This window comes from Oncorhynchus gorbuscha, linkage group LG26 (genome assembly GCF_021184085.1).
Source record: "Oncorhynchus gorbuscha isolate QuinsamMale2020 ecotype Even-year linkage group LG26, OgorEven_v1.0, whole genome shotgun sequence".
NCBI classification, from domain to species: domain Eukaryota; kingdom Metazoa; phylum Chordata; class Actinopteri; order Salmoniformes; family Salmonidae; genus Oncorhynchus; species Oncorhynchus gorbuscha.
Genome location: NC_060198.1, coordinates 35883455 through 35908847, shown reverse-complemented (window position 1 = coordinate 35908847; position 25393 = coordinate 35883455). Strand labels below are relative to the sequence as shown.

The 25393-nt window shown below is 44.3% G+C and overlaps 1 protein-coding gene across 1 annotated transcript in view; it reads right to left on the bottom strand.

Annotated features, from left to right (window-relative positions):
• The window catches only part of LOC124016152 (microtubule-associated serine/threonine-protein kinase 1-like), a 72929-nt gene extending 53792 nt beyond the window's left edge, over nt 1-19137 (bottom strand). The window contains exons 1-2 of the mRNA XM_046331687.1: nt 18300-19137; nt 7274-7302 (exon numbers count right to left, since the gene is read on the bottom strand). Coding sequence (XP_046187643.1) covers nt 7274-7302; nt 18300-18338 — 68 coding nt within the window. The 5' untranslated portion in view covers nt 18339-19137. The remainder of the gene's footprint in view (nt 1-7273; nt 7303-18299) is intronic.
• Between the last annotated feature and the right edge of the window lie 6256 nt (nt 19138-25393).

Below are 25393 nucleotides of genomic sequence, written 5' to 3'. Positions count from 1 at the left end.
AATGTGTCAGAGGAAACACCGTACACCTGGTGACCATGTCAGCACCTGATCCACCACAGTAGTTGCTACAGCCTAGTGGGACAAGAACATCCCGGCCGTCCAAACCCTCTCCTAATCCGGACTGCGCTAGGCCAATTGTGCGTCGCCTCATGGGTCTCCCGGTCGGCACGGGTATTAAACCAGCATCTGTAGCAACGTAGTTTGCACTGCGATGCAGTGCCTTAGACCGCTGCACCACTCAGGAGGCCTGATCTGCAAAGGTTTAAATGCTCATCAGTTTTCCTTGCACAAAGTATCAAAATACTAAAACACTACTTAAATAATTGTATTTTTTATCACAGAAACAATGAGAAAATATGGAATAAATAAATAAATAATAAAATGTTAATTATATAAAGCATCCTGTGTAATCATCTGCCAGAGAGTAGCCACAATTGGCCTGAGCCCCAAGTAATACATTTGGGCCAGATAACTGCCAACGGAATCGGCCCAAACTCAATCCCCACAACCTAGCCATAAGTAATACTGCTGCTGTCGGCCCAAACTCAATCCCTACAACCTAGCCATAAGTAATACTGCTGCTGTCGGCCCAGACTCGGGCCACATGACGTCAGCCGAGCGCAACGACTCTCAGCCGGAATCGGCCCAGATCCACTGTGCTAGCTGGGTGTTGATAAATTATTCATTTGATCAAAACTGTTGCCCCTACAAACGTATTCAGTCCAAAAGGTGGCAAGTCTAATAGTCACTTTATGGACGCTGTAGTCTTGTTTTTATCCGACTCCTAGATATTGAGCTAGGTCGGGGCAAGACATTTTATTGTTAGCCTAATTCTATCAACCCAGATGGCTCATGACCAGAGGCAGGGTGTGTTGTGTACCTGAATTTAACATTGAGCTTCAACCAATGCCATACTAATGTGGGGGCGATAGCCAGTTAAGGGAATCACAACTGACTGTAGATCAGTGTCAGGGCAGTGAAATGCAAACTATTATTTCGACAAGTTTCTGGGCACCCCATCGGCACTCCAATAAAAAAAGAAACCAATAAATACATTTACTCAATAAAATAACAATTTTCAAATGATCTTTCTCAAAAATGTTTGTATATTGTCCCATACAATAATCTTCACTTTTAATTTAAAAAACAATACAACTCCAACACGGAATACCACTGGTCTAGGGGCTTACTGGAACAGCTTTTGACGTTGCAGTCTCAGAGACAAAACATTAGCTTCTTGTTATTGTCTTTGATAAACAAAGATTCCTTTATTTTGTCTAGAAACATAGAGGCTGACAGAGACACAACGGACAGTGTCAAGAGTGGCATTCTTCAGATTCAGTATTGGGGGGGTAGACTTTTCCTGGAACTGAAGTCAGGCTTCGACGGGACTAAAGAAGATCAAAGAGAATAAAAGACCCATTACTCCACCGAAATGATTTTTACTCTAAGAGAGGAGTAATGCTACCACTACCACCAAAGCTACTGCTATTGAGTCCAAACATCCCCTGAGGGACAGGAGACCACTCAGAAGGACGGATTCTTTGGTCTGGCCCAGGTATCTCGACACCCCACTTACCTCATTCGATGTGTGATACGTGTGGTATTGTTTGAAGGTAGATTCAGCTAAATGACACTGCCACGAAGCAGCACCAGAGATATATTGTGATAAATGAGATGCAGGACTTCACTCTCACAGTCACACACAGTATCTGGGTTCGCTTCACACTGTGAACAACCTGGCAGCCAGGGCACCAACACAGTGGAGAAGTTAAATGCTCTTAGTTGACCCACTACGCTCTTTACTTTTTGCATCTACCTCATATTACTGAGTCTACCTTTAAGTACTGTGTAATAGTGGTCTGATGGCCTTGTTTGTTTGTAAGGGTTAAGGTGTGGCCATGTGTGTGTTTGTGTGTGTGTGTGTTCTAGGGAGGGGTTGGGGATGGAGCAGTGTTGTTTTCGCTCTGATCTTTTTTGTGATGAGGTACACCTGAGCCCAGCACCTGAGGGACATACACTGTCTGATTATCAACACTCATTATCTCTCCTTTTATCTCTCCTTCCCTCTTTATCTTCTTTACCTCTCACTCCTTCCATCCTGAACACACCCACCCAATACATCTGTATTGAGCTAACACACACACATGGAAACACACACACCCCCACATAAAAAGAGGAGAGACTCGTGTGCACGCATGTGCCTGACTACAGCTGAATGGACACTCATCCCAGGACGTTCTCTCGCTCACGAGCTCTCTTTCTCTCTGCCATCCTCTCTTTTGTGTTTAAACTGTAAAGAGCTGGATACAGACAGAAAGAAATCAGGAGAGGGAAAGATAGAGAGAGAGAGAGAGAGAGAGAGAGAGAGAGAGAGAGAGAGAGAGAGAGAGAGAGAGAGAGAGAGAGAGAGAGAGAGAGAGAGAGAGAGAGAGAGAGAGAGAGGCCTGTGCATGTCTTCACTGCTCACATAACCCCAGTGTGTTGGTCCTTGATGGAGGCTGAGATAGAGATATTACCCCTGGGCCCTGGGCCCTGTGCTCTGACTCACTCCCTCTCTCTCCCGCTCTCATTTTCTCTACCCCTTTCTTTCTCCCTCACTCTCTCTCCTCACTTGCCAAGCCACTTTGACTTGAGGATGTGACTGGAAGATAATGTAGTGTGATGATGGCATGTCCATTCAAAACAAATAGGGAATGCCATTGATGAACCTGCTGTAACAGAGCACCAGCTAGCTTAAAATGGCAACAAAGGCTGATAGATCTATTACACTGCAGTGTAATGGGAAGATATACATTTGTTTGAAAGCAATTATATAGGTGCACTCTGAGATGATTGAACACACAAATTCATATGAAACATCAGCACAACAGACTTCTTGTTAATCAGCATGCTGACTAAGTCGTGTATCTTCTGTCTGGTGGGTGTTTGTGTGTGTTGGTGTGTGTGTTAAAACTGCAGTAATAACAGGCCAGAGGCAGCCTAATCCCTGGCCAATCAGCAGGAGAGAATGAAGTCATTGGGAGTAGGAGGAACTGGGGCACAGTAGGAGAACTTCTCTGAGATTAAAGCAAAATGATCTTGATCATAGCTAGAACTAACTGATTTAGAATATGCTATGTGTCAGACAGCTACGTATCCCCTTGCAGTCATCGCTCAACAAAGAGTTTATCTCAGCATCACTGAGTCAACCTGATTCAAACAGAGACATGGATATAATCAAATAGTCACCTTTCATTTGAGTCACTGATTAGTAAATACAATGTTAAGCCTCAAATAATGCTACAGTCCTATCTTAGCTGGTACATAGAGGATATCCGTAGAAACACTGACACAGCAATCGTCATAAACACTACTCTGAGCCACTCAACAGCCTCACTCAGCAGAACTGAGCAGAAATACAAAACCAGATGGACACACACACACACACACACACACACACACACACACACACACACACACACACACACACACACACACACACACACACACACACACACACACACACACACACACACACACACACACACACACACACACACACACACACACACACACACACACACACACACACTCGGTAACCTTACAAGCACAAACACATCAGTCTCACTGTAAATGCTAACCATCTCCTCATGAACACTTAGCTGCTACACAAACACAGAGACGGAGAGAAACACAGATAGATGAGGTGATGGAGGGAGGGAGAGAGACACAGATAGATGAGGTGATGGAGAGAGGGAGAGAAACACAGATAGATGAGGTGATGGAGGGAGGGAGAGAAACACAGATAGATGAGGTGGTGGAGGGAGGGAGGGAGAGGAACACAGATAGATGAGGTGATGGAGGGGGGGAGAGAAACACAGATAGATGAGGTGATGGAGGGAGGGAGAGAAACACAGATAGATGAGGTGATGAAGGGAGGGAGAGAAACACAGATAGATGAGGTGATGGAGAGAGGGAGAGAAACACAGAGAGATGAGGTGATGAAGGGAGGGAGAGAAACACAGATAGATGAGGTGATGGAGGGAGGGAGAGAAACACAGATAGATGAGGTGATGGAGGGAGGGAGAGAAACACAGATAGATGAGGTGATGGAGGGAGGGAGAGAAACACAGATAGATGAGGTGATGAAGGGAGGGAGAGAAACACAGATAGATGAGGTGATGGAGAGAGGGAGAGAAACACAGATAGATGAGGTTATGGAGGGAGGGAGAGAAACACAGATAGATGAGGTGATGGAGGGAGGGAGAGAAACACAGATAGATGAGGTTATGGAGGGAGGGAGAGAAACACAGATAGATGAGGTTATGGAGGGAGGGAGAGAAACACAGATAGATGAGGTTATGGAGGGAGGGAGAGAAACACAGATAGATGAGGTTATGGAGGGAGGGAGAGAAACACAGATAGATGAGGTTATGGAGGGAGGCAGAGAAACACAGATAAATGAGGTGATGGAGGGAGGGAGAGAAACACAGATAGATGAGGTGATGGAGGGGGGGAGGGATTAGAGGATAAAACAAAAGGGAGTACAGGGAACAAAATCACATATTACAAAGACAGAATCCCCCATCCCTCAGGACACACTGACCTATTTAACAGTGCCCTTTGTTTTATATTGTACCTTTTGGTGCCTCGGAACATGTTGCTTGCGTAGGGAGGGTAGCTTAGCGTAATGCTAAACAACGAGAGCAGTTGAGAAGTGAGAGTCAGGAAGCACCAGGGTCCCTTGAAAATGTCATCGCAAACGCTCTCTCAACCTTTAGATGTGCACCGGTGTCTGAGTGATGTGGCGGTGGACAAACGACAGTAAAGGAGAGAGAGAGAGAGAGGCTGTCTTTGGTTTTAAATAGGAACAAAAAAGCAGACAGGGTATTGCGGATCGTGTCTCAAGGGTAAGGGTCATGGCAAGGAAAGGCTTACCAAGAAAAACTTTCAAAAGGACTAATTTGAGACAGAAAGAAGTTGGGGGGGGGGGGGTAATGTCATAAGAATGCGCTCTCTCTCTCTCGCTGTGTGTGTACTTGAGGGGGAAATCTGTGTGAAAAGCTTTTTACTTGAGGCTATTGTAAATATGAATGAGAGAAAAGAGAGCGAGGGAAGAAGGGATTATGAATTCATAATCCTAGGGATGAGGAGAAGACACTTAAAGAAGTCCAGAGCGTGTTAAGTGAAGCTGATGCTAGGAGGTGGTAGAGATGTGTGTGTTTATCTGCAATATGTGTGTATACAAGCGGACGTTTCTTACATAACAAAAAACAGATTAGATTAGATATGTGCACATCCATTCCGTAATTCATCCAAGCAAATCTAAAACCTCAACAGTGCTGATAAATACAAGCCTACTGAGAACAATAGAGGAGACACCCCATCCAGATGAATAGATCAAGGCAGTAGATGAATGTGAGGCCTACTCCAGTGAGCTCATCTATAATGGATGATATGGATGATACTGGTCTAAGGGGAGGGAGGCCTAGAATGGGAACCAGACTGAGACAGAATGAACCCAGATGGTATATCTCTGGAGGAGAGCATAGAGTTGATGACTAAATGGGGGACAAAATGAAAGCTGAATACCACTGTGAGGGAAAGATAGAGATGACCAGTGGTCACTGAGGTCAGAGGTCAGCACAGTCCCCAGGTTCATTTCCTGGTTTATTTCCCAGCGGTATGGTGTGGGTGATATGGGCAGGGGGAAGAGACGGGTTACAGAGAAAGGCAGAGAGAGGGAATGGATGCAAGTAGGGACAGAGACTACACAGAGAGACTGCTTGGGTCTGTGTTCTGTATGCTGTGATTATAAACACACACAAGCGTGCGTGCGCACACACACACACACACACAATTTGATAGAATGATGAAAGCTTCATCTACCACATTATTAAGATATTATAACATTTCATTAACAGCAGCGCCTATTCAACCTCAGGAGGCTGAAGAAATTCGGCTTGTCACCAAAAGCACTCACAAACTTCTACAGATGCACAATCGAGAGCATCCTGGCGGGCTGTATCACCGCCTGGTACGGCAACTGCTCCGCCCTCAACCGTAAGGCTCTCCAGAGGGTAGTGAGGACTGCACAACGCATCACCGGGGGCAAACTACCTGCCCTCCAGGACACCTACACCACCCGTTGTTACAGGAAGGCCATAAAGATCATCAAGGACATCAACCACCCGAACCACTGCCTGTTCACCCCGCTATCATCCAGAAGGCGAGGTCAGTACAGGTGCATCAAAGCTGGGACCGAGAGACTGAAAAACAGCTTCTATCTCAAGGCCATCAGACTGTTAAACAGCCACCACTAACACTGAGTGGCTGCTGCCAACACACTGTCATTGACACTGACCCAACTCCAGCCATTTTAATAATGGGAATTGATGGGAAATGATGTAAATATATCACTAGCCACTTTAAACAATGCTACCTTATATAATGTTACTTACCCTACATTATTCATCTCATATGCCTATGTATATACTGTACTCTACATCATCGACTGCATCCTTATGTAACACATGTATCACTAGCCACTTTAACTATGCCACTTTGTTTACTTTGTCTACACACTCATCTCATATGTATATACTGTACTCAATACCATCTACTGTATGCTGCTCTGTACCATCACTCATTCATATATCCTTATGTACATGTTCCTTATCCCCTTACACTGTGTATAAGACAGTAGTTTTGGAATTGTTAGTTAGATTACTTGTTGGTTATCACTGCATTGTCGGAACTAGAAGCACAAGCATTTCGCTACACTCGCATTAACATCTGCTAACCATGTGTATGTGACAAATAAAATTTGATTTGATTTGATTTGATCAATTATGTCAGCCATATCTTTGTCTTGCTGACACAGACAATAACACACTGGAGCTGTTTCCTTACCACAAACAAGCTAGGGTATGAGAAGGGTGAGCGAGAGAGAGAGCGAGAGACAGACAAAGACGGAGGAGGAAGTGTTTCAGCACCATGGAAAGCGATCAGACGCAGAGCGCTGTCTACCCAGACAGATGGCAGGATTGCCTCCTCCATTCATTCTAATTCCCCTCTAAGTACCTCTAAAGTATCCTCAAACCCTCAATAGGGTGTTGAAATGCTAATCATGTCTTAACAGGGATTCAACAGGGATGAAATCTTCCAACCAGGACAGTAGAGCCCTCGGCTGATAAAAGAGTTGTTGTTTCCAAACACACACTTCCCCAGGCTCCGGGTGTGTTTCTTAGGGAGTGCCCAGTTGGCCAGGAGGGAGGGAGGATGTACTAACCTGCTGTTCTTGCGGGGCAGTGGCAGATCCTTCTGGAAGAAAGGCAGAAAAAGAGAGGACAACAGAGATCAGGTACTGGTAAAATTAGAGGGATTCACAGGTTACGAGATGGTTAGAAGCAGAGAAACAGACATCAACTATGTCACCTCACCACATTAGTACATAAGCTAAGCAATGGAGTGTTATGATATGACACCTCCCTTCAGTCTCTTAGTCCACTTGGACCTCGCCTCTGCTATAAAGACTCACATATACAGGACATTAATCTTTATTTATTTATTATTTATTTCACCTTTATTTAACCAGGTAAGCTAGTTGAGAACAAGTTCTCATTTACAACTGCGACCTGGCCAAGACAAAGAAACACAGAGTTACACATGGAATAAACAAGTGTACAGTCAATAACACAATATAAAAAAAGAATGTCTATATACAGTGTGTGCAAATGGCATGAGGAGGTAAGGCAATAAATATGCCATAGTAGCAAAGTAATTACAATTTAGCAGATTAACACTGGAGTGGTAGATGAGTAGATGATGATGAGCAGATGATGGTGTGTAAGTAGTGATACTTTTGTGCAAAAGAGCAGCAAAGTAATTAAAAACAATATGGGGATGAGGTAGGTAGATTGGGTGGGCTATTTACAGATGGACTATGTACAGCTGCAGCGATCGGTTAGCTGCTCAGATAGCTGATGTTTAAAGTTAGTGAGGGAACGAATTTTGCAATTATTGTGACCAGTGAGCTGAGATAAGGCGGAGCTTTACCTAGCATAGACTTATAGATGACCTGGAGCCAGTGGGTCTGGCGACGAATATGTAGCGAGGGCCAGCCGACTAGAGCATACAGGTCGCAGTGGTGGGTGGCTTTGGTAACAAAACAGATGGCACTGTGATAGACTGCATCCAATATGCTGAGTAGAGTATTGGAAGCTATTTTGTAGATGACATCGCCAAAGTCGAGGGTCGGTAGGATAGTAAGTTTTACTAGGGTAATTTTTGCGACGTGGGTGAAGGAGTCTTTTTGCGAAATAGAAAGCCGATTCTAGATTGGATTTTGAATTGGAGATGTTTGATATGAGTCTAAAAGGAGAGTTTACAGTTTAGCCAGACGGGCAGCAAACGGTTGAAAAGCATGCATTTGGTTTTGCTAGCGTTTAAGAGCAGTGAAGCTTGTTTAGATGTTAGTTAACACAGTGTCCAAAGAAGGAGCAGATGTATACAGAATGGTGTCGTCTGCATAGAGGTGGATCAGGGAATCACCCGCAGCAAGAGCGACATCGTTGATATATACAGAGAAAAGAGTCGGCCCAATAATTGAACCCTGTGGTACCCCCATAGAGACTGCCAGAGGTTCGGACAACATATATATACAGTACATGGTATTCTGTTTGTGAATTCCGTTGGGGGAGAGATACCAGGAAACAGCAAAACAGAGAGGATGGGTAAGTGCATTATGTGCTTGTATATGTGAGTGTGTGCTTCAGTAATGTGGACCAGTGCTTTGAAGTGGACCAACGCTCTCGCTATCTCTCCCTCTCTGTCTCTCTCTTTCTCTTTCTGTGTTCCCCCAGCAGAAAAGAACACTGTGTCCACCCCCCTATCTCTCCCCTGGGTCCCAGATGGACACAGAACACTGTGCTGGAACAGCAGCAAACGCTGAGAAGTGCCAAATCCTACACGAGCCCAGCCTGGCTATTTGAAATGCTTTTAACTGAGACACTGGTTTAGTTTCCCTGACACTGTTTTAGCATTTGTGGCAAAAATTCCATTCAAGTCATGGTACCGATATTTGCATTTTTCATGCATCATGTTCAAATCATCTATAGTGACATTTGTTGAGCTTCACAGTCAATTTGAGAAATTTTCGGAGGATTTGGACATGCGCAAAAAATGCTAATATTGGTACCATGACTTGAATGGGATTTGTGCCACAAATGCTAAAACATTAGCATTTGGAAACAATGCCAGGAAAAGAAAACTAATGCATGGATTGCTGACATACCTTGTCTATAGACTGCTTACAGGGAAACCAATGTGTCATTTTGTCATTTGGGATGAACTATCCCTTTAAGCTCTGTGGTGCCTAGAACTTCAGCCTCAACCAGAGCCTGATTCCGCTTCTGTCTGTGTCCCTGACTGCTTACTTCTTACACACACATTCACTGCAGCAGACTCCCACTCTCTCCAGACATACATGTAGAACATGAAAGAGATAGAGAAATTGCAAATTGACCAAGAGGTACTGCAAAATAAATCAGGAGAGAGGAGCTAAGAGAGACACTGAGCCCATTTCCCAGGTGTGTGTTGTGTATAGCATTAATTAATGCATTAGCCACTCCACATCCACTCCTGTCAACTAGGGGCGACTCCGTCAAGATGTCATTAGCATTGACTGACAGGCAACCAGTGACAATTAATACAATATTTGGTTAATCTTGAGCTAAAGTGTACCTGATTGTTTGAGAGAGAGAGAGAGAGAGAGAGAGAGAGAGAGAGAGAGAGAGAGAGAGAGAGAGAGAGAGAGAGAGAGAGAGAGAGAGAGAGAGAGAGAGAGAGAGAGAGAGAGAGAGAGAGAGTGTGTGTGCTGACATGTAGACTATAAGCTGTTAGGGCTGGGAATTTCCAGGGACTTCACAATATGATATTATCACAATATTTAGGAGCTGATACGATATCTATTGCGATTGTCATGATTTTATATTGCGATTCAATGTTCGGAACATATTGCTCACTATATGTCTGCTGCAGAGAGAGAGAGATCATAAGAAAATGAGTTGTGATCAGAAATAAAAGTGCTGAAGACTTGTTGGCTCACTGTTTAAAAGGAAGATGGAGAACAAGCTACAGGATGAAAAATACCAGAGTTTTGGCGCAGGTACAGCCGACTAGCGCTAGCTACAAGTATTTTGATAATTTTCTATTATTACAAATCAATACTTAATATCATCCAAAAATAATGTTGCGATATGTAACTGTATCAATTTTTTCCCCATCACAATAGGAAATAGACTGAATCATGTGTGTGTGTGATCCTCTTCATAAGGTTCTCCCTCTGGAACAACTAGAGAAACCCTCTCCACAGTGTGTGCTTGTCTAGTGGAATGTCTTTGACAAACCTCCCACATAGCAGAATACCACACTCAGTTACCTTGAAGTGTCAAACGGAACACTCCACAGATTTAGTCTTACCCCAGAGAGAGCTGGTAAAAGCTATGAATGCTTGGGAGAGAAGGCAGTAGGACCTTGATTGAGGAGTGAATATGAAATAAATCAAATTGGATCAAAAGAGGTCAGATTCTCACATGAGTTTTACACCCAGCACAAGCCGAAGGTCATCGATAGTTGTTGGTGTATATTAAGCTCCTCCCATGGGTTTACGTGTTAATAGAAACAAATCCCTCTTTACAAGGACAACCGAATATTCAACCTATTGATTCCTCCTCACTCCTCCTCCATTGGTCAGACTAATTGATCCTGAGCCATCAGAGCTCTGTACATTACTTGAAAGTGTGGATTGAGGGAAGACAGTGCAGGGAAAGACTGGTGATGGGGAAGGTGTATGAACATATCTCAGACACAACATCATAACGATATCTGGCTCGTACCCGTCATACTACACATACCAGTAAATCACTTTATAATTGCCACTTTAAGAGCTGTGGCATAGATCCATATTGAGTCTATGCCTGTACTGAAATTCACTTTCAATAGATACTCTCCATTGTGCATACTTTTTATCCAGGTCATGTAACCTCTCATAACATGATTATGAAAAGAACATCTAGTTCACTTTGACACACAAGGAGTGGAAATCTTTTTATGCTACAAGTGCAGACTAGTTAGAGTAAGAAAGAATGAAGAGAAAACCTTCCGAATATAGAGGTATGAAACCAAAGGAACAAAGCAGGATGCACTAAGCCGACTGTGGCATTGCATCAAAATGAGTCTGCTCATTGGCTGATGTCCTCAGTAGGGCCCTTTAGTGCTGTGGCCTGTCTGAGGCATGTCTAGAAAACAAAGAGATCAATGTGGTGCATCAAAGAGAACAATGTGGTGCATCAAAGAGATCAATGTGGTGCATCAAAGAGAACAATGTGGTGCATCAAAGAGAACAATGTGGTGCATCAAAGAGATCAATGTGGTGCATCAAAGAGAACAATGTGGTGCATCAAAGAGATCAATGTGGTGCATCAAAGAGAACAATGTGGTGCATCAAAGAGAACAATGTGGTGCATCAAAGAGAACAATGTGGTGCATCAAAGAGAACAATGTGGTGCATCAAAGAGATCAATGTGGTGCATCAAAGAGAACAATGTGGTGCATCAAAGAGAACAATGTGGTGCATCAAAGAGATCAATGTGGTGCATCAAAGAGAACAATGTGGTGCATCAAAGAGAACAATGTGGTGCATCAAAGAGAACAATGTGGTGCATCAAAGAGAACAATGTGGTGCATCAAAGAGATCAATGTGGTGCATCAAAGAGAACAATGTGGTGCATCAAAGAGAACAATGTGGTGCATCAAAGAGAACAATGTGGTGCATCAAAGAGAACAATGTGGTGCATCAAAGAGATTGCAACCTTCTATTTGTCGGGGAGGAAGGAATCAGATCCATGGACAGGGCCCAACAGGTGTAGGATCTTCATTTGAGTCAGTTTTCTACTTCAGGAAAATAATCCAGCAGCAACAGGAAATGTGAATTATTATGTTGATTATAATTCATGGAATTGTCGGGGGTTGATACATTTTAAGCAAGAGAAAATCAAGTCTGAAATTTCAAAATGTAAATTGCTGTCACGGATCCCTCCGTAACTTTCATCACGCACACCTGTCCACTATTCCCACTGATTTGTTTTCTATATATGTGCCCTTTGGTTTCCATTGGGGGGTCGATTATTGTTCCCATGACCGTCGGTGGTGTGAGTACCTATGCGTTGGTGCAGCTGTTATGCTGCGTGCTTTATATATTGTGTATCACGGGCAGAGGTGTGGACTCGAGTCACATGACATGGACTCGCGTCAGACTCGAGTCACAAATATGACGACTTGCAATTCGACTTTGACTTTAACACCAATAACTTGTGACTTATCTTGGACTTAAGACTTATGATTTGACCTGACTTGATACCCTCCCCAAGATCAGATATTAAAAATGATGCTATTATAAAAGTGTGCAGCGCATCAACTCTTCATTTAACAGATTACAGTTTGAATCGGACAATAACCGATCAAATTGTGCCCGCTGAGAAAAAGTTGTGCATGGCAGTGCAGTGGAACGTCGTCGGGTGAATTCAGATGGAGCCCTTGGAAAGTTGATAAACAAAATTATTATTTTCGGATATAAAGACAACGCTGTATCAACAAAAAAATGGATTGCAACTTACAAAACATGCTGGAAGGAAATTACAGACGGAGGCGCAACAACTTCCAACTTTGTTCGACATTTGAAGATGCACAAAGTACGGTAAGTCGTGGCTAATATATATATTTTATTACTTTACTAGTGTATCATGTAGGCTAATGTGACGCTAAATCAATGATCCTCCACACAGCCAGTCAGTGCGGGAACGTGATCATTGCACCCAAGATTGTGCGACAACTGGTTAGGCAGTTGGTAGCCTAAATCCTGCTGTTCCTAAAACCATTGATATACATTAGCCTACTGTAACCACAGAGAGAGAGAGAGAGAGAGAGAGAGAGAGAGAGAGAGAGAGAGAGAGAGAGAGAGAGAGTGTGTGTGTGTGTGTGTGTGTGTGTGTGTGTGTGTGTGTGTGTGTGTGTGTGTGTGTGTGTGTGTGTGTGTGTGTGTGTGTGTGTGTGTGTGTGTGTGTGTGTGTGTGTGTGTGTGTGTGTGTGTGTGTGTGTGTGTGTGTGTTTTCCACATTTTGTTACCTTACAGCCTTATTCTAAAATGGATTAAATAGTTTCCCCCCCTCATCAATCTACACATAATACCCCATAATGACAAAGCAAAAACAGGTTTTTAGAAATGTATGCAAATTTCTTAAAAAACAGAAATATCTCATTTACATACGTTTTCAGACCCTTTACTCTTGGTTGAAGCACCTTTGGCTGTGATTACAGCCTCAAGTCTTCTTGGGTATGATACTACAAGCTTGGCACACCTGTATTTGGGGAGTTTCTCCCGTTCTTCTCTGCAGATCCTCTCAAGTTCAGGTTGGATGGTTGGATGGGAAGCGTCGCTGCACAGCTATTTTCAGGTCTCTCCAGAGATGCTCAATCGGTTTCAAGTCCGGGCTCTGGCTGGGTCACCCAAGGACATTCAGAGACTTGTCCCGGAGCCACTCCTGCGTTGTCTTGGCTGTTTGCTTAGGGTTGTTGTCCTGTTGGAAGGTGAACTTTCAGCTCAGTCTGAGGTTCTGAACGCTCTGGAGCAGGTTTTCATCAAAGATCTCTCTGTACTTTGCTCCGTTCATCTTTCCCTCGATCCTGACTAGTCTCCCAGTCCCTGCCGCTGAAAAATACCCCCACAGCATGATGCTGCCACCACCATGCTTCACCATAGAGATGGTGACAGGTTTGCTCGACGTGACGCTTGGCATTCAGGCCAATGAGTTCAAGCTTGGTTTCATCAGACCAGAGAATCTTGTTTCTCATGGTCTGAGAGTCTTTAGGTGCCTTCTGGCAAACTCCGAGCGGGCTGTCATGTGCCTTTTACTGAAGAGTGGCTTCCATCTGATCACTCTAACATGAAGGCCTGATTGGTGGAGTGCTGCAGAGATGGTTGTCCTTCTGGAAGGTTCTCCCATCTCCACAGAGGAACTCTGGAGCTCTGTCAGAGTGACCATCGGGTTCTTGGTCACCTCCCTGACCAAGGCCCTTCTCCCACGATTGCTCAGTTTGGCCAGGCAGCCAGCTCTAGGAAGAGTCTTGGTGGTTCCAAACGTCTTCCATTTAAGAACAATGGAGGCCACTATGTTCTTGAGGACATTCAATGCTGCAGAAATGTTTTGGTACCCTTCCCCAGGTATGTGCCTCGACACAATCCTGTCTCAGAGCTCTACGGACAATTCCTTCGACCTCATGGCTTGGTTTTTGCTCTGACATTCACTGTCATCTGTGGGACCTTATATATACAGGTGTGTGCCTTTCCAAATCATGTCCAATCAATTGAATTTACCACAGCTGGACTCCACTCAAGATGTAGAAACATCTCAAGGATGATCAGTGGAAACAGGATGCACCTGAGCTCAATAATCGAGACTCATAGCAAAGGGTCTGAATACTTATGTAAATAAGGTATCTGTTTTTTGTTTTTATACATTTGCAAAAAAGATGTATAAGTCTCCGAATGTCCTTGAGTGGCCCAGCCAGAGCCCGGACTTAAACCTGATCTAACATCTCTGGAGAGACCTGAAAATAACTGTGCAGCAACGCTCTCCATCCAACCTGATAGAGCACACCAGATACAGGTGTGCCAAGATTGTAGCGTTACACCCAAGAAAACTTTAGGTTGTTATCGCTGCCAAAAGGTGCTTCAACAAAGTACTAAGTACAGGGTATGAATACTTATGTAAATATGATATTTCTGTTTTTCATTTTTAATAAACGTGCAACCATTTCTAAAAACCTGTTTTTGCTTTGCCATTATGGGGTGTGTAGATTGTGTGTAGATAGATGTGGGGGGGGGGGGGACTATTTAAATGTGGAAAGAATCAAGGGGTCTGAATACATTCTGAAAGCACTGTATATAGAACCTTCCACCCCCAGCTGGGATATGGATGCTGATGAAGACCTAATGGTCGAAACGTTATTGTAATAAAATCCCCTGGGAGCATGAGCAGCAGTGGGCAGTGTTTTCCTTTCTATTAAACATAAATTCACCTAGAACTCCAGAACCTGCAAAAAGTACCTGGATGAACGTATGTTCTTCAGCTTTTGTACAACACCTCAATATCAGCAATATGGTGCTACGTTAATTATCTTCCCCCAGACCACTTCCTGGCAGTAATCTCTGTGAAGCTCTCTGATAATGAGATGGGCTTGCTAAGACACCAGCCAGCCATGAGGATCAGACAGAGGCAGGCAGAGAGTAACGCTGCTGCCGGACCCTGCCATGAGATAGGAGAAACAGCAGCACTAAAAATGGTCGTCTGACGTCATGCCCTTCAGCTCCTCTCTTCTGAGCCGGAGGAGAAATGGCCCTGGCTGTTATGAAACAGTACTGGCTGGGCTCCCTGCCCACAGCTACACCACCGCTGGCCCCATCATTTCATGAACACACAAAGGACAATGGTGAGAAAGTCCGTCTGGGGAGCTGATCGGAACCTAGACAGGGGCCTGCTCATCACCTCAGTCAGTGTCAGTGATTGGCTCACCATCCCATGTCTGACAGATGGAGAGGGCCTGGAGAGGAGGGTGATGCTGTAGTATGGAAGTGTCATAGTCATATCATCCCCAAGGGCTGGCACACCATCCTCAATACCCCACACATTATTCAGATGGGTCCTTCCCCTGAATGCTACTGTACATACTGTACATACTGTACATGTATATATATATGTGTGTGCGTGTGTGCGTGTGCGTGTGCGTGTGCGTGTGCGTGTGCGTGTGCGTGTGTGTGTGTGTGTGCGTGGAGGCTGGAGGGATAGTATCTGGAGCAGATACAAAGAGTTTTTTAAAATGTTTGTCATGTTGAAGCAGTGCATTATGGGGCTGACCCTTGACCTGCTCTCTGTGGGAGTGGGGTGTGTCACCATATGGCGCAGAGAGATGAGAGATGCGCCAGAAGGGGGATTTTAAACAGACTCTAACGGTTGTGAGAGTGGCTGAGATGATGAGACTCCAGGGAGATGAGCTGTTGGATTAATCTGAAGGATGGTCATCCAGACACTATCCTTCCTCATAAACACACAGAGAGACACACTGGTATACACACACATCTGCCTTATGCACATTCATGACTCATGCTTGTTGTTGAGACATGTAGATGTTTCTAGTTGTCACTAGTTTGCTTTGCCTTATGTTTTACATCACGCACACATCCACTGTTGGTTTGCTGTTGTGTTTGTGCTGTTGACAGTGTCTTCTGTCTGTGTTGTCCATTTTGTCTTACATTGCCTTTTGCCTCTTGCCAGGCCATCATTGTAATTAATGATTTGTTCTTAATTGAATTGCCTGGTAAAATAAAGGTAAAATAAAAAATGAAATACTGTGAAGTTAAGCATATGGGCACAGACACAGACCACACACACACAGACACATAGCACACACACACAGACACATAGCACACACACACAGACACATACCACACACACACAGACACATACCACACACACACAGACATATACCACACACACACAGACACATACCACACACACACAGACACATACCACACACACACAGACACATACCACACACACAGACACATACCACACACACACAGACACATACCACACATACACAGACACATACCACACACACACAGACACATACCACACACACACAGACACATACCACACACACACAGACACATACCACACACACAAAGACACATACCACACACACACAGACACATACCACACACACACACAGACACATACCACACACACACAGACACACACCACACACACACAGACACATACCACACACACACAGACACATACCACACACACACAGACACATACCACACACACACAGACACATACCACACACACACAGACACATACCACACACACACAGACACACACAGACACATACCACACACACACAGACACATACCACACACACACAGACACACACAGACACATACCACACACACACAGACACATACCACACACACACACACAGACACATACCACACACACACAGACACATACCACACACACACAGACACACACAGACACATACCACACACACACACAGACACATACCACACACACACACAGACACATACCACACACACACACAGACACATACCACACACACACAGACACATACCACACACACACAGACACATACCACACACACACAGACACATACCACACACACACAGACACATACCACACACACACAGACACATACCACACACACACAGACACATACCACACACACACAGACACATACCACACACACACAGACACATACCACACACACACACAGACACATACCACACACACACACAGACATACCACACACACACACAGACACACACACACACACAGACACATACCACACACACACAGACACATACCACACACACACAGACACATACCACACACACACAGACACATACCACACACACACAGACACATACCACACACACACAGACACATACCACACACACACAGACACATACCACACACACACAGACACATACCACACACACACAGACACATACCACACACACACAGACACATACCACACACACACACAGGATGCAATTGAGAGAGTTGCTGATGCCGTGAGGTGGACTTTCCCAGCACAATAAAGAAACAGTGTAATGGTCAACCCCAGTCTCTCCATCCCCAGCTCTCTATCCCTCCCTACTCTTCATCACTATACTGCCCAGTCCTAATGACGCCCTAAGGCACTCTGCCCGCCTGGCTGGCCGCTCAGCTCAGTTCACTTGACTGAATCACACTCCAAGGGGGAGGGGTGACCCGTACTTAACCAGGCTACTTCATAATGGATGAACACGTCGGCTTCAGTAATATGAACATGTCATATCAATATGCATGGCGGTACATTTTCATTATGGAGATATTACCTTGAATGGCATTATAGACATAGAGTCGCCAAGTATCTTATGAATATGACCTCTGCTGAGATACATTAAATCAAGATTTCTGCAGCTGAGCATATGAAGTCATAAATACATAGCACAGTTGTTATAACATGCTCTAAAAAGGATGTTGTGTGTGGGTAGTTGGTTATTAACATATGAGCCTAAAAATGGTATTGAACATAATCTCAACTCAATGGCACATTCTGTACGATTTCTATGGACATGGAACTAACGGTCAATTAGAGATACTATCAAACACATTATACCCGGACCTCACCTGCAGCCTCCGACGCCGAATTATCCCCGAGTCATCCATGGTGAAATAAGGCGCAGTCGGATGGGGAATTCCCAAAAACAGCTCCCTGACCCTTCACTTGTTTCGGTTTCGACCCAAACAACTCTGCGGCATCCACTAGCTGTCCGGTTCTCACTCAAATAACACAGCCGAGACGGCGGCGTTGCTCACTTTGAGCCAAAGCGCACAGTGCGCGTGCAGTGTCACGTTTTGGAACCGCTTGAAAACCACCAAATGCCAGGATGTCCCGTAGCATCTGAAACGAGCAGGGTCTTTGGGCTTTTAAGTCTCTAAAATAAAGTTATTCCGCTATAGCCTATAGGTTAATTAAATGTTTAAGTCAATGACTCATAAATCCTCATGTTGATAGTCGATTGTCACCTTCACTTCTTCCGGTTGTTTTTAGAGCACCACCAACAATGTCTTTAGAGACTTCACTTGCAATATAGTCTACTGCACCAATTCTTTGGCGGTGTCTAAAATAAGTTACACCTACACCATTACATGTTCACAATACACCAGAATGTTCATTTCGCAGTTGATGCTCCTTGAGCAATGGTGCGAGACGTGCAAAGATGCTTCCTCGAGCTCAGTCAGTCCCGTTGACATTGCCGCTGATTCGCCCAGGAATCCATCCACTTCTTTGGACTCCCAGGGCAATAACAGTCCATGACATAACAAAACACATCGTCTTTCCGCTCAAACTTTAAACATTCGAGAGAATGTTCTTCTCCCTGGCTGCATATCGCGGTCCACTCATTCTTCCACCTTCACTTCCTTTGATAACGGACGACAATAGCTCGATATCTGTAACCCTTCCGTGCCCGGGATTCCCTCACGCCCCTCCTCCACGCGCAATCCGCAACTGGGCCAGTGTGATGAATTGAACACCCCTCTCATCTCGCCACAGGTAAATGGAGGGGGAGGGGTTGGGGTAAGAAGGATAATATGGGGTGAACTACTTCATTGCTGGGCAACGATGGGAACCGCATGCGTGTGAACGACCATACTGGTCATTCAGGACCATGGACAGCGCCACGCAGTCTATGAATGAGTACATTAGCTTTTAGATAGTTTTACTGCGGGCCATTGCATTGTCATTATTATTTTTTACCAGTATTACAATCAGTGTGTTGTACCTTGTATACGATATACAATGGCACTCAAAAGTTTGGACACACCTACTCATTCAAGGGTTTTTCTTTATTTTTTACTATTGTCTACATTGTAGAATAATAGATAAAACATTGAAACTATGAAATAACACATATGGAATCATGTAGTAACCAAAAAAGTGTTAACCAAATCGAAATATATTTTATATTTGAGATTTTTCAAAGTAGCCACCCTTTACCTTGATGACAGCTTTGCACACTCTTGGCATTCTCTCAACCTGCTTCACCTGGAATGCTTTTCCAATAGTCTTGAGGGAGTTCCCACATATGCTGAGCACTTGTTGACTGTTTTTCCTTCACTCTGCCGTCCAAGTCATTCCAAATCATCTCAATTGGGTTGAGGTCGGGTGATTGTGGAGGCCATGTCATCAAAAATAAATTATAGTCCCACTAAGCATAAACCAGACGGGATGGCGTATTGCTGAAGAATGCTGTGGTAGCCATGTTGGTTAAGTGTGCCTTAAATTCTAAATAAATCACAGTGTCACCAGCAAAGCACCCCCACACCATCACACCTCCTCCTCCTACATGCTTCACGGTGGGAACCACACATGCAGAGATCATCTGTTCACCTACTCTGCGTCTCACAAAGACACAGCGGTTGGAATCAAAAATCTCAAATTTGGACTCCTCAGACCAAAGGACAGATTTCCTCTGATCTAATGTCCATTGCTCGTGTTTCTTGGCCCAATCAAGTCTCTTATTATTACTGATGTCCTTTAGTAGTGGTTTCTTTGCAACAATTACACAATGAAGGCCTGATTCACACAGTCTCATCTGAACAGTTGATGTTGAGATGTGTCTGTTACTTGAACTTTGTGAATCATTTATTTTGACTGCAATTTCTGAGGCTGGTAACTAATGAATTAATCCTCTTCAGCAGAAGTAACTTTGGGTCTTCTTCCTGTGGCGGTCCTCATGGGAGACAGTTTCATAACAGCACTTGGTGGTTTTTGCAACTGCATGTGAAGAAACTTTGAATGTTCTTAAAATGTTCCCGATTAATTGATTTTCATGTCTTTTTGCTTATTTGAGCTGTTCTTGCCATAATATGGACTTGGTCTTTTACCAAGTAGGTCTATCTTCTGCATTCTGCATATCACTCCTACATTGTCACAACACAACTGATTGGATAAAACGCATTAAGAAGGAACAAAATTCCACAAATTAACTTGTAACATGGCACACCTGTTTATATAAATGCATTCCAGGTGACTACCTCATGAAGCTGGTTGAGAGAATACCAAGAGTGTGCAACGCTGTCATCAAGGCAAAGGGTGGAGAATCATTTAAAATATAAACTATATTTTAGGTTACTTTGTGTATGTATTATTATGTGTTATTTCATAGTTTTGATGTCTTCACTATTATTTGACAATGTAGAAAATAGTAAAAGAAATAAAGAAAAACCCTGGAAAGAGTAGGTGTGTCCAAACGTTTGAGTGGTACTGTATATATTTATCCTTTTGCAATATCTGTTCATGGTGTATGTTGGTCTCAAAGCTCATATCAGTAGACCATGCAAATGGAATCCAGTAAGTCTACTGACCTGCTGTTGATCAAGCATGGTTCATCTTTATCATCTTTGTCATGCATGGCATACCCATATCCAATATCTTTAGTTCCTGGTGTTTGATCAAATAGGCCTATGTGCAGCAAACAGGTTAGATCTCAAACATTTGCCACCCATTTTTTGCATAAGAAATGAGCATGAATGACTAGAGGGCTGGGAGCTGAAACTTTTGAATGTCTCTCTCTATCAGAAACATGCTTGAGTGGAGAGAATGTTTTACTCGTGGTTTGGTGCCCTCAACATTTGTGAACAAACTGAAACAGACAGTCAGACAGTGCATGACCTGAGTGAAAAGAAGGAGCACAAACAATGGCCAATGTTTGCCCTTGGACAGTTGGCCATTGGATAGATCTACAGATCTACTATAATGAGTTCCTCCCATCATATTTGTTTGCCTGGGATGATGGGACAGATGGGTTGCCCTTTGGCAGAGAGATGTTGCATAATGCTTTGGGATCAAGGATTAGGACTTTCACGCTGTTTTCATGTAACATATGGTCGGTCCGAGTGTATTGCCCACGCAATGATGACCTCACCCTCAGCCCAGACATAGCCAGCAACACTGCACCACACACACAGTCCAGCTAGACCATCCCGTCCAAACAAATATGCTGTAACCAATTTAAATGTATTCAACAGATTACTTCTCCACATAGAATTGCAATGCCACTTGAATTAGTACATTGCTCATAATGCAAAATAATGGAGAACAGCTGTGGTAAGCAGGCTTTGATTCATTTGATTAAATAGCAACCATCAGGGCTTTCTGGCTGGCTGGCACACTTTCTTAATGCTGATGGCTGCTCTTTATGTTCCATTTCTATGCAGCCAACATCCACCTCACAGAGACAAACACTCACAACACAATCAGGAAGCCATTGGAGTTCCTTTCCCCCACCCACTCAGCCAGAAGACAAACCAACCATTACCAAAGACAACCGTAAAGCTGTCACTCAGTGCTCCAGAATGCTCTCTTCTTGGTGGTCTGAGTGTTACTGTTACAGACAGTTTCAAACAATGTTATGAAATGCAAGGACACACAAATCACTGTGCAAAGGAGCATTACTGTTTGACATGATCTTCACCATATCAAATGCCTTTGACCTAAGATGACATAGCTCTGCTAAGTGTGTATGTTTGTGAGATGACATAGCCCTGCTAAGTGTGTATGTGTGTGAGATGACATAGCCCTGCTAAGTGTGTATGTGTGTGAGATGACATAGCCCTGCTAAGTGTGTATGTGTGTGAGATGACATAGCCCTGCTAAGTGTGTATGTGTGTGAGATGACATAGCCCTGCTAAGTGTGTATGTGTGTGAGATGACATAGCCCTGCTAAGTGTGTATGTGTGTGCATGAGAAAAAAATCCCTAGCTTGTCTAGATGTCTGTTTTCATTATTACAATGTTAACCATAATGTTTCCCTCTCCCACTCTCCATAGTAAAGAAGTGGGTCACAGTTTCCACACACACACACGCACACACAAGCACGCACAAACACGCACACGCACGCACACGCACGCACACGCACGCACACACGCACACGCACACGCACACACACACACACACACACACACACACACACACACACACACACACACACACACACACACACACACACACACACACACACACACACACACACACACACACACAGACCGCCTGCGTGGAAAGACTCCCCAGAGGATCATCATTAAGAGGCAACAGACGTGGCTCTGGACTTCAGAGAACACATTCAGCCACACAGGGGGCTTGTTCCAATGCCAATGCATGAGGAGTGTAAACATCACATAAACGAGGGGATGAGAGGGAGGAGAGGAGAATAGACAGAGATGAAAACACAACTGATGATGGCAGTTATTTTTCCTTCTTCCTCTCTGAACCATCCATTGACATTCCCATAGGAACATCAGTTTCCTTGTTTCCCTTTTCCTTGCCTGTCCCAAACCACTGTAACCTTAGACCAGACTGTTCTATACTCAATCCCATTATTCTTAATGAGTAGTTTAATTTTATTTCATTTTGAAGAGGTGGTGAACTATAGTTTCATACCACAGCCGCTGTGGCGGGCCATGAGTCTGGTAAACAAGACCAGGTTCACTGTAATAAATCCCAACTGTGCCACTGTTACCCTGTGGTGACGTGACAATGCAGAAAATTATCCGCACTTATTTGAACAGCACTGAGTGGACCCATGTTGGCCTTCTCCCAGTGAGGAGTGACTGACAATCTATTTTACATAGGAAATCCATGAGGCAATAAAAGGATCAGGCAGTTTAATGTAAACCAGTCTTCAGGCAGTCTTTCAGTTATTGTTCATGGTGGTACAGTCAGATCTGGATTGGCCTGCTTTGTATTACGCAAATGCAGATGACACACTGCCCCATTATAGAGTCACTAACAAATCAAAGTCACAGTGTTAGACATCACAGAAAACAGTATCCTATCTATTCTCTGTCTGTCTGTCTGTCTGTCTGTCTGTCTGTCTGTCTGTCTGTCTGTCTGTCTGTCTGTCTGTCTGTCTGTCTGTCTGTCTGTCTGTCTGTCTGTCTGTCTGTCTGTCTGTCTGTCTGTCTGTCTGTCTGTCTGTCCGTCCGTCCGTCCGTCCGTCCGTCCGTCCGTCCGTCCGTCCGTCCGTCCGTCCGTCCGTCCGTCCGTCCGTCCGTCCGTCCGTCCGTCCGTCCGTCTGTCTGTCTCTCTCTCTCTCTCTTTCTTTCTCTCTCTCTCTCACACGCACAAGCATTAACAAGATCCCCCACCTGAGCACTAACAAGATGATGTCATTACTAGATGATGACAGGAGGCATGGTGTGTAATCCGTGTGGTCAGCGTGTCTGTGTCTGAGTCAGGAGGTGAGTCCCCTCTGTTAAACCAATTGGATGAGCCCAGCAGGATGCCACTAAGCTCTGATCAGCACCACAGTCATCACCCACTGTTAGGGACAGCCACTCTAAGAGGATTGGTCAAAAACACACACACACACATCTCAAATGGCTCACAACCAACCAGCCAGGGACTGAGGGAACAGCCTGGCCTTATGACCATGGCATGGCTTCTTTCTTTTGGGTAGCTAGATATTCTCCTGGATCAGACTCTTTTTACTGTAACTGAGAGAACCGCAGACGGTAACCGTAAACCCATATGTGCCAGATAACTGTATTAGAGATCCAGGTAAATTAATCCTTGTTCCTGACTGACAGGGGATTTCAAGGCAGGATTTGCCCTGTTCATGTTGGGTCTTACAATCTTTCTTTTTTTTTACTCAATGGGGCTTTCTGGTTAAAAAAAAAAGAAAGTGAAACAACTTTACTTATGAGAGAGGTTTTGCCGTCACTCTTTTAAGCCAACTTCTAAAAAGAACCTCCTTTTTATGTATAATTCATAGTTACTTAGCTCAGGCGGAAGGCAGCATACCTGAGATAAAAGGCAACAACAAAGACAGACACAGCAAACGTCATTAGAGGAAAGTGCTTTCAGAGAGCAAATTGAGATAGATTAAAGTCTTAGTGCAGTCTTTGTGTGTGTGTGTGTGTCACTGTGGAGTAGAAAACAATGTTTAGCACTGATGCCAAGTGGCTCTGCAGGCACTGTGAGTGAAACATGGCGATCAGAATGGATGTCATGCACAGCATGTATATAGGATGTACTACTTCTCTGTTGATTTGATGACCACAGAGACAGCTGGAGTTATGGTCTCCCTGGACACCTCCTGTCACACTCACACACATACATGCAGGCTTTACACTCACACTCTGTTCCTGTCCAACTAAGCCTATTAAATAGAAGCAGAGGGTCAGTGTGTGAATCTGTTAGAGAGCGTGTGACGGCGTGAGAAAAACAGTACCCTGCTGCAGTAACAGGCTTAGAAGTTGTAATGCCCCACTGACCCTCTGAACATAGGTCACAGGGGTGTTCCATCAGAAACAAGTCTTTCTCAAGGTTTTTTCCGGCTCCACTAATTTCATTAACAGTGGTTACATCCTGCCCCTCGTCTACAACACTGAATGATGATGAATGCCAAAACAAAGTGTGATCAGCATGCATACGGCTGGTCACGCTCCAGAGATGGCAGAGAAGGGGAGGTCAGTGTGGTGTATTGATCTGTTCCCTCTGAGGTGTCAATGTATGGGTAGAGTTATGGGACAAACAGGGCCTTACGAGAGGACGCTCCCCTCCAATCCATCTACAGGAGACGGGATTAAGTGCAGAGACTGCTCGTAATACAAACATGAATCGGTCCGCGTGGTGTCTCATGCAATCTACACTGAGTGTACAAAACATTAGGAACACCTTCCCAATGTTGAGTTACACCCACACAGCCTCAATTCGT